General features: G+C 37.9%; 1 protein-coding gene across 1 annotated transcript; it reads left to right on the forward strand.

Annotated features, from left to right (window-relative positions):
• Positions 1-1,377: 1,377 nt before the first annotated feature.
• On the forward strand, positions 1,378-10,785 carry LOC148420913 (A-type potassium channel modulatory protein KCNIP2-like). Its single transcript, XM_088419304.1, is given in 9 exon segments — positions 1,378-1,649; positions 8,431-8,550; positions 8,553-8,740; positions 8,820-8,889; positions 9,687-9,757; positions 9,921-10,028; positions 10,114-10,218; positions 10,384-10,446; positions 10,520-10,785. Coding segments are annotated over 9 exon segments (846 nt in total). The 5' UTR covers positions 1,378-1,576; the 3' UTR covers positions 10,568-10,785.
• Positions 10,786-11,661: the final 876 nt, after the last annotated feature.

An 11,661-nucleotide genomic window follows, 5' to 3' on the forward strand; every position in this document is an offset into this window, starting at 1 on the left:
AGACTTTTTTTTTTTTGCATCATCCATTTAGCATGCAAGCTGTGTTTGCTCTTTTTTTTGTGCTCATTTGTCACCTGCTACCATAACTTCAGATTGAACCCTAAAAGAGCGTACTGAGGTACTGATGATATCAATAAGACTTGAAACATGATTATGACTCCCACTGTCGTTCCAGGCAGGACACACCCCTGTAAGCAACAGATTAAACTCATGGAGTGTACCTTTGTTCTTTTGTTTAGAACGGCAAATATTACTGCTGTACTGATGAGCCCAGAAGGATACGAGACACTGTTATGACTCAGTAGAGTTCTAGGCAGGACATAGCCCTCTGCACTGTGAAATTTCAGCAAAAGCTCAATCACTGACATTTTGTAATAAATGTGTGTTTGCGCCATTTTAAACTCACTGTACAGCCATCCATCAATATTTTGTTGGGCTGTCTAGATGAATTTGGGTCAGAATCAGGGTACACACAGATTCAAGACTCAAAATAACTATTTCAGGAAACATGAAACAACAAAATGGCATATATATATATATATATATATATATATATATATATATATATATATATATATATATATATATATATATATATATATATATATATATATATATATATATATATACATATATATATATATGACTTTCAGACACGCATACCCAGCAGACCAAAGCAACCACAAACACAGGTCGTCATGAATAAATAATAATAATTACATTTAAAAAAAAGAGCAATCTGGCCTGAATTCATTCAGCTCTGCGCAGACTCTCTTCTCTCTTTATCCCCGATTGTACATAGATTGTGTCTTGTCTGTCTCTGAATGTGACTCAATAGTTTCCCCCCCCAAAAAAAAACAACAAACAAAATTTGCACTAACAAAAAATAAATAATTTACATAAGTCTAATTTATTTATAATCTTTTTCACTCATATCTCCTCTCGAAGAAAAGTGTATGACACGCATGATTTTTGAGGTGGTATTTGGGGTGCTCCACATGGATGTCTGGTACAGTGGGACCAAAACAAAAACACATACATCTCAATGCATATAATGAAAAAAAGATCTCCTTTATCTAATAAAAACCTGGGTGTGTGTCTACCCTGGCCACCCAATTGAAAAAGTTCTGGCTACGCCCCTGCATCTAATGATGAACTTACAAAAAAAAAACTATATATATATATATATATATATATATATATATATATATATATATATATATATATATATATATATATATATATATATATATATATATATATTCCTTATTTCTGCTTCCCGAATGTAACAAAACGCTAGAATAAATGGATCACGTTTTGTCTCCCCCCTTCTCCTCCCATGGGGACATTCGTATTCGCGTGATCCAACGAGGCGAGCAAACGGTGTTTTGAAAGTTCGTGCAGGAAGAGGAGCAGCTGGAGATTGGATGAGCAAGGAGGGGGAGCGGGATCATCGACATAATCACGCTCCTCCACACTTTGCAGCCTCGGCGATGTCTTGGAGATGAAAACACACGCAGATCGTGTGCAGGTCTGGCGGCACCACGTGCGGGTCGTGTAAAGAGGAGGGATAACCATGAAATCCAGGAGTCAGGACCACAGCTTGTCCGAGTCCACGGAACTGGACCGATCTTACGACCCGCTCACAGGTGCGTCCGAGTCTTCCCGCCACTTTGTATTAATCGCATATTGATCCTGTTTATGAAGCAGTTATTTATAGTTGAAGACATACGCGTGTTCATTACTGCCAGTATACAAACAAGCTGCTTTAGTATACTGTATTTTTCTTGAATATTTTGGAATTATGGCATGCCAGAAATAGCTGCAAAATACATACTGTATTTCATTACAAAAGTGATTTTAAATCTTTTGTTGAGTCACGTCATATTTTACAGAAGAAACGTCTTTACACAAATGTCAGAAAAACGGGTGCACAGATCGCTTATATAGGCTATACCTTCTGTCAACTAAGGGAAGAGCATTTCATTGTTTTGCTTGTCAATAGAAGTCACTTGTGGCTTAGGTAGTCAAACAATGACGTATATTTCAAGACCAAACACATGAGATGGAAAATTTAGGATTGCACTGAGTTTGCGTCAACTTCTACTTCTGCATCAGGAATGTTAATGATCACACGGAAGATGTCATTTGTTCATATTTCAAGTCAACAATCATACTTTACTGCGGATATACAGTAAATTTAATGGTAAATGAACAAGTTTCAATCAAAACATGGATTTATAAGGTCCCTCTTTCCAACAACAGACAGGTTAGGTTAGTCCAATGCTTCTCAATTATTTTGCCAAGACCCCCCTCATAGAAAAGGCAAAACTCCCCCCTACTCCACACGCTGACTACCAATAGGATTAATATCTATAAAAATGGCAAAAGTATAACTAAGCCTGTATCCATTCTAACTTTAACAAAAGATAAACACAATATAAATCAATTTTAAACAACTGTTAATGATTTTTTACAGCATTTATACGGGTTACAGTTTAGTCTTAAACAGAAAAAAACAGTACATCAAAGTGCCTGGATGATGAAATCACCCTGATGTGTGAATGTGAATGCCCAGGTTTGACATATTTCTTGCAATGGATTGTATTCCAATCAGGTTGTGCAGGTGTGCCCAATGACGTGTCCCATGACTTTAAGTAAAAGGCAGAAAGGTGGGAAACACGGAGTGGCCATCTCTGGCCTGCAGCCATAAGACAGCGTTCACAGCCTCAATGGAGATATTGCATTAACGTGATGGTCTTTCATGAGATAAACAAGCGAGCAAGAAGTGAGATGCATAAAGCAAAAAGGAAGTGGCAGACAAGAAATCAAGAAAAAGTCTCCAGCATCTCGCCATCTTCCTCAGTGTGTTTGAAGTGTACGTAATTAGATCAGTGAGATGCTCCACGCTTCCTTCTCCGTCTGCACCACCCCCCCAATATTTTTTTCAATACATACTTGCAAAGACAAGCACACTTAATCATTCATCTTAGATGCTCCCAAAATAGACTTTGTCACCAAAAATAACTGAGTGTCTTCTCCCATACTAAATCTTTGAACAGAAGTATGCACAGCTGGCTGGCGAACAAGCTATTAGCATGAAGGTTTTTCATGTTTGTCGGTTTCGAGGGGGGTGCGGTGGCCATTCAGCATTTGCTTTAACCAGTCAACAGGTGCATCGACACACGGGCTCCAAGCCGCAAGATACACAAACGGCCAGCCCTTTGCATGGATAGAAAGATGACAGCAACCGTGGCGGGGATTATTACAATACACACACTTTGAATGATAATGTTTATAACCAAGTGGTGAGAGTCATATCAGGTCAACAAGAATGGGTACAAAAAAACAAGGCGGCTCGTAATATGATTATCAAAAGCTCAAACTCCTATAACTTAAAAAAAAGAAAAAAAAGAAGAGTCAGGCTGCAAATTGCAGCACGTTTTGATCATTGAAACTTTAGTGTGCTGCCAAAGCATTTTCACAGAATAAAATATCTCTTTATGTTGGAATATTTAAAGAAGAATTAACAGACAACAATATTGATTAGGAGCATACTAGCAGGTAGGACAGACAGTATTTATCTTGTAAAATATGCATGAATTATGCGGTGTCACTCATTTATGCACGTTGCATGATGTGCACGTGAACTCCTAGTAATGTTAGATTGCACATTTGTGTGTGCGTGTGTACTTTATTTTGATCTCTGTTGTATTCAGTGTTTGAATGCGGGAATGTGCTCCAAGGAGCAAATGTGATTTAGATGCTTTGATGTTATGTAATAAAGTCAAAGCTCATCCTTCGCACTTGTCGAGGTGACGTCTGATGCAAACCATACTTTATGTGTGTGTGTGTGTGTGTGTGTGCGTGTGTGCGCACACCCCCGTGCGTGTGAACGTGGCCAGTTTGTACGAAATGGTCATCCAGAATGTGAGTGGAGTCCCAGCGAGGATTACTTTAAGCACCGAGACAACATGATTGATTTAGCTGGGTCCAACCCTTTCTAAGCTGCTGTGATGTCCCAGAGGAAAGTCAACATCAACGCAAAAAGGAGTTTGGGAAATAGAAAATGGGAACTAGGGCTCCGTTTGAAAAAATAAATTGCCGTATTTCAATCCTTTTTACTTTCATCAACCAATATCGATTCATGCATCCATCCATTCATTAATTCATTAAAATGTACGGTTATGCCATTTAGATGTTAAACCTCATCCCGCCACTGATGATGTTCAAGAAGACTGAAGTGGCGTTCAATGAACAAGGCAATGTTCTGGTCTGAAATCAAATGTGAAAATCATACAAAACTTTGAGTAACTCGCTCATATCAGTATTTAATGAGCTTCTTATTTGTTAATTATATGACGTGTATAATGAAGTACAGTATATTGATTTGAGGAGCTGTTTTCCTTGGAATGAACCCTCATGTTTAGCTCCTGTAATCAAGGTCTTCACTTGATAAGAAACCAAGCCATGTGCTTTGAAAAGTTTTTTTCCCCCCAAGCGAATTGGAGTTCCATAAGAGTTTTCCCCATCTTGATAAGTTGCATTATGTTTAATTGTGAGAAAAGAGTAGGATGCTCCTTGGTAATTAGCATGATGCTAATATTAATGACAAATAGGTAAACATTTTGCTAGCTAGCACATACATGTACTAGTAAATGTGACGATATGTAATATTTAGATCTTTATTCATTTTGAAAAATGACTATAAATTTCAATAAGGTTTCCCATCAACAACAGCACAAATGCTCCTTTCTGGTTTCACCCTTCATACTGAAATGCCATCCATCCATCCATCCATCCATCCAATTAATCAATCAATCAATTAATTAATTTCTTAGACGCTTACCCTGAAAAGAAAACTCCACACATGCACACAGTTAGACCGTATTTCACACCAGAGTTGTGCTGGGATCGAAAATAAGGCCCCAAGTGTTGCTTGAAGACCTTCCCATCCTCTGAGGGACACTTTAATTAAAAGATTGCTTCTTTGGCTTCTTGTCACTGGGGTACTGAGGGGAGGAAATGATCCAATTTCACTTAGTAAAACAGTACTGCATATTCAACAGTTCAACCAATTGGGTGACTTCTGCTCATTGCACACTCTAAATAAACTCACATTTCCAACTACGCAAGATGAACATAGATTAACTTAGATGAACCAAATTTGAGCATAAACAAAGAGAGAGCCATAGAGACTGTTAGTTAATTAATGTGGTTGTACTGTATAAAATCTGTTAAATCAAAATACTATACAGTAAAATATGACATGCAATTGGATTAAGCAAGGATTTTACCATTCCCAGTTCAAGTGGAGATATCAAATTTACGGAAAAATAAACAAATCAGCCAACTTCTGGCCTTTCTGTGGATGGATGGATGGATGGATGGATGGATGCAGCGTATCTAAATGATTCATCATCCTGTGCACATTGTGGGATATTCCAAATTTAAAATGTTTTAGCTCATGCTGAACAGAGGTGAGTGAAAAACAAACACGTGCAACGAAATTAAGAATATAAACTGCATTCAAAACAAAGCTCGCACTGAATAGATGCATGAGATTTGAGGCTTCCATTTTTTATTTCCTGGCCAATGTATATTTTCCAACTGTGCTTTTCTCCCCATTTGTCCTGTGGAGATGTCTCATACTCGGCTGGTAAAGGAGTGGATAAGAGTCTTTTAATTGTGTTCGTAGCAGCAGAGAAGAGCGTATTGATCTGCCTCAGTGGGCTGCATACAATGAAATTGATTGAAGCAATCAAAGTCAGCCCCGGGGTTAGCACAGGTCCAATCTTTGAAAACACATTTAGCTACTTTATTGACATCAACATGCCTAAATGTGCTTATATTATTAATTGTGTCCAACCACAACCTGCACTGTCAGACACATTATGATGACATGCACCCCACTTGTGTGTGTGCACACATGTTTTGATCTCAACAAATTCCAGTGTGAGCAATCCTCTCTTCTAAAAATAGCTGCCAGGAGAAAGAATAGCATTGGCAAAGAAACTTTATGCTCAATAGGCAAAAAAAAAAAGATTGCATCATGTGTGCCCATCCTGCGTCATGAAGATGAGAAGTGGCGTTCTCTTTTTATTTGCTTTTCCACCCGGCTGCAGCTGCCGTATTTGAACGTTTGATTGACGTCTCAACAGCAAACATCATCACTGCATGAAGCTCTTGATAAATAATAGCGGCATGCATGTGTGCAAATGCTCATAAAAGCTTACTGGTGAGCCTCCCCCCTTAAGGCCGTGATTTGTTTTTGTTAATATTTTGTTTGTTTTTTCTAATTGATCATAACAATGGCCAAGGTTTCTTATGTATTTTCTATATATTATGTATGGATAAAATGTATTCCTAATAATTGCATTGCTTTTTGTTATACGACATTGATATGGGTCTACGTTTATAAGTTCCTTGTGATTGCCAACTAGTCTTGCTTTATATGTTCCTTGTGATTAGCAACTAGTCTTGGTAATTTATATATTAAAAAAAATCTCCTTCTCAATATGTTTCTTAATATGTTCTCATCATGCTGTTGGTTTTATCTGTCTCAAAATCAAACCTCACTTGCATCACACAGATGGGCTGCGGGTGTCAGTGGGAATGGAGATGTGTCATCAGTCATATGAACAGGCAACATGTTGGAATTGTATGGGTTTTTTTGTTTAGCTTTCTGTATTTTTGTGCGTGTGCGTATATGCAAGCGTGTGCGTATGGGTTAGTGCACGTTTACTGGCTAGTTGTTCTTGTTGAGCCATTGAGAAATGCTGCTCTCTGCTGGTAAAATTCATCCATGCACGATCAGCGTGTTTTGGACGAAACTGTTGCTTTTTTTAAAAAGGACAACCAATGTGATTTATTATTATTATTATTATTATTATTATTATTATTATTATTATTATTATTATTATTATTATTATTATTATTATTATTAAGATGAATATTATTACCGTTGGTTTGTTTTTAAAGATTGCCTTTAAATACGTGCATTTTTATTTTGTCGCGATATCCAATTTATTTAGTCATTAGTACAAAAAATGGTGCCCAGGTAAATAAAACTGTAGGTATTTTATCATAAAAGATGTATTTGTAGTTAAATCAAACTATAACAGAATGTTCAATTATTGTTTATGCATATTTTACCATTCATACAAGGGTCGTTTCAGAATTGGATGACTTTTGGACTTCAAAACTCTTGACAAGTCAACTTTCACTCTTCTGATTTTCTGCTTTATTTCCATCAATAATAGGTAATAAACTACCATAGGGTTGATTAGCTCACCTTGCAGCTCAATGGTCCAATTTTAAATAAATAAATAAATAAATAAATAAATAAATAAATAAATAAATAAATAAATAAGGCTTTCTCTCAGGAGTAGAAACTGTCTGTTTAGCAAGCTGTTACTGCTGCTCCCAGAGGACAAACTTACCTATGTAAATGAGAAAGAAAATATTTTCAAAAATAATTTGGATGTTTTATTTTGATTATATTCATAAAATGATTTTATAAAACATATGAATGAGAATAGAGGACATACCTCTGCTCTAGCAATTTCTTTGGCATAACAGGGTTGCATGCATGTTGTGGGGCACCCGTTCCATGAAGAACAATAATGATTTGAAATGTTATGTTTACTAAAACAAATGTTCCCATTCTTACAAGAGACGGCAATGAAACAAATAATGCCCCCCATCCTCCCCAATAAAGAAATTTAAATTCCATTTGAATCGTTTCATTTGAGATTCAATTTGGTCATTACAGCGTGTGGGACAAGAGAAAAATATAATTTTAGGGGGTGCGTGAGACTTATTGAGCATTTTTCATCCATTTTCCAGCATTCCTTTCCCCTTGTGTTTTTATTTTTGGTTTCGGGACAAATTTACAAATTTACTCAGAAACTATTTAATCAATTTAAACTATATAAAAATTGATGGGAGGGGCGCAAAATATCCTCCAACTCTGGAATGACCCACAACGGAATAAAAGGCTTTGGATTTAAATTGGACTGCACAGGTAATGGAATTTTAATCGCGATCACGATATTTGCAGCCACGATTAATCGAGTTGATTATCATGACAAAAGCCTTCTGATTTTCTCACCTCCTAATATAACGTGCTAACATGTCAATTGAGATCCATTCTGAAATATCCGATTGGCAAAAAATTTGAACAAGTTCAATTTGAAATAACCGAAAATGCCTTTTTGACTGCTCAGTACAGACTCACTTCAAGTGATTCTGGTACTTTTATCAGCCTCCCACCAGCACCAGAGTGAAATGGCGTTGAGTTTCTCACCTGATTCATAATATATATCTTGCTCGCAGAGACCCATTTGGAACATCTGAAAAATGATGTTCAAATATTCTATTCTATTCTATTCTATTCTATTCTATTCTATTCTATTCTATTCTTTCCAGGTAACCAGGCAAATAAAGCCACCAAAAGGACCATCAAGCAGCGCTTCCTCAAACTGCTACCCTGCTACTATTCTGGCTCAAGCCCGTCACTCAATCAAAGCAAGTGTCACTCTGCATTCTCCTAGTCCTGTAATCTGCATCTTGTGGTGTAACGCCTTGTTTTGCGTTGCCCTGCTTTTTCGCAGATAGCGTGAGCGACGAGGCCGAGCTATCGGCAGTGCGTTACCGACCGGAGGGCATCGAACGCCTCGTGGGGCAAACCAGCTTCAGCAAGAAAGAGCTGCAGGTCCTTTACAGAGGATTCAAAAATGTGAGCTCCATCGGCAACATTTGCTCTCGCCTGTAGCCACTTTGGCAAGAGTGAGAGGTTTTACATCTTCTAATTCCAGGAGTGTCCCAGTGGTGCAGTGAATGAGGAGACGTTTAAAAACATCTACGCGCAGTTCTTCCCTCAGGGAGGTCAGTTACAGTCTTGGCTCTCCTTTCTTAAAATATCACTACTGTCTTCACCAAACTCTAAATTTAAAGACGGTAATTACAACGATGTGCAAAGAAAAGAACCAGACAATCGCCACAAAAAGAACAAACCACAGGAGTATACAAACAAGTGCCAGCCCATTGTTATTTTCAGGGTGGGGATTTGCATGCTTTACATGAGTGGGATCACTTTTTTTACTTTTGGAACGGGGGTTCCTCTCCTTTTTCAGCAAATTCAATAGCATCGATATTTAGTATGAATCACTGACAAAGAAGCTTACAGATTTGATCTGAATTCTAAACTAAAGCAGGAGTTTGAGAAACCCCATCAAATGCAGGCTACAAATGTTAAGATGTAAAAAAAAAATGTGTAAAGCCTGATGCAAACTGATGTTTGAAAGATAAAATCATGCCTATACAATTATAATCAAAAAGATGTATTTTCATCCATTCATCAAATTAATAATTGGTTAATTGCTTTATTGTAAATAACAGTAAAAAAAAAACTCACCAAGTTTGCATTTTTGTTACATGAAATCATCGGTTAATTCATTATAACTGATTAACAAAATAATTACCGGTATTTTGAATATCATCTACGATTGATGAGTGGTTCCATCTGTCTGTTTCAAAGACAGCACAAAATGGAAAAAAAGTAACACTAGCAATGATGCAGAGCTAACACAATGGGAGAGATGTCCTATTTGGTCCCCCGTTAATACAATAGAGCTCGCAAGCGTGTGGTATAGGGTTACTAATTTCAAGTGTTCCTTTTCCAGATACAAGTATGTATGCACATTTCCTTTTTGAAGCTTTTGACACTCACAACAGCGGATCTGTCAGCTTTGAGGTAATACACACGACAGAAGTTGACACAACAATTTGACACGTCTAGTTTGTGTCGTTTTATGGAGATGTGGTTTAGAAAATGAACATTAATGCGTACCAGCAATACACTACAAGTGGCCTTCACTTTATCTTATATGTCCCCATTGTTCTTTACTTGACTGTAGGACTTTGTTCTAAGTCTGTCCATCATCCTCAGAGGCTCCATCACCGATAAACTCAACTGGGCCTTCAACCTGTACGACCTCAACAAAGATGGCTGCATCACTCGAGAGGTGTTGGCACCGCGTGTCTTTTTCGAAAAAAAAGTTGTCGTTCGTGTTTTGCTAACAGTTTATGACGATGACTTGCTTCGGTCAGGAGATGACAGACATCATGCACTCCATTTATGATATGATGGGCAAGTATACGTACCCCTGCATGATTGACAGCGCTCCCAAGGACCACGTGGAACGCTTCTTCCAGGTTGGCGAAATGGAAATATGCAACAAACGTGTATGTGGAGGGGGGTCATTGTGGCACATTTCAAAGGTCAACGGTGTGCATGAAACTGGTCGCCTTTCACATCAAATCTCAGCTGCAAAGTGCCGCGCGTAAATATGGATTAACGGATGGTGTGTCGCCTTGTAGAAAATGGACAAGAACAAGGACGGCGTCGTCACCATTGAGGAGTTCTTGGAGACGTGCCAAAAGGTGGATTTTTTTTCTTTTAAATCAATACACCCAATATGAGCGAACATCAAAATTAAACGTGCCTCCATTCTAGGATGACAACATCATGCAGTCCATGCACATGTTCGACAACGTTATCTGAAGGTGGTGGCACATGTTCAAACATTCATCTCCGCCTCAGTGCTGCACTGCGTGAAATGATGCAATAAGGTGGACATGATGTAAGGTCACATTCCTGAATATTGTCAACCACAACACATTTATTAGGATTGTGTCTGCATGACGTGCGGTCACACAAGCCATTTGTTGAAACATTTTCTATCAGAAAACAATAAAACCTCAATGTTACGTTAGAAATGGCGCTCTTCTGTCTTTCCTGTTTGCATGTTTTTTGCTTGACAGGCGTGTTGAAAACAATAAACTGTCGTTAGGTGTGACTGTGGGTGTGAGGTTGATGCATCTCGTCTTTCGCTGATTTACTGAATATTTACAACAAAATGCACGTATGTAGTCAAATTCCTGCACTTGTGTTCACAACTACTGTCAGATTACCAGATTTCCCATCAATTAACCCCTGGGGGAAAATTTTTGACCCAACTCGGCCCCAATTTTTGCATTAATCCTTTAAACAGCAACTTGTGAAAGGAGCCCAGTAAAATGTTTTGTGTTGACACCCCCGAACCACCGGGTGGCGCTAGCAGGAAACTTAAGACATTTGCAAGCCTTCCAATGACTTCCATGATTGTCTTAGCCTGGAATCCCATAATCCAAAAGTCTTCAAAAGTCATACTTTAATTATGACATAATAAATATTCCTATTTCAATTTCATAAATATACAGCGTAGTTACTTATTACAGCATCTTACAATTTTTATTGATAAATGGGGCGTAGTGCCCCCCCCCACCCCCCACCACCACCAAAAAAAAAAAAGGACTGATGACACTGAACATTTTGAGGGCGTTGTAAATTAAATATATATTTATATTTGACAATGTTCTGACCCTTTCAAAACCAGCCCAAGTTGGGTCATAAGGCCGCGCTAGTAAAAAATCCCCGGACACCCAGGGGTTATTTTCTCATATTTAAACATTTTTAAAATGGATTTAACTTTTTAACTACGCTTCCTGTATTGTGATTACGTGTTTAACCATAGCAAAGCTCTTTGTCAGATTAAACTAGAGAGCACTCCACATTTAAGCAAGTCTGCAAAGGACAGCCTGGATAAGGATTTATTT

This window comes from Hippichthys cyanospilos, chromosome 7 (assembly GCF_059441005.1).
Source record: "Hippichthys cyanospilos isolate Australia breed blue-spotted pipefish chromosome 7, RoL_Hcya_1.0, whole genome shotgun sequence".
Taxonomy (NCBI): domain Eukaryota; kingdom Metazoa; phylum Chordata; class Actinopteri; order Syngnathiformes; family Syngnathidae; genus Hippichthys; species Hippichthys cyanospilos.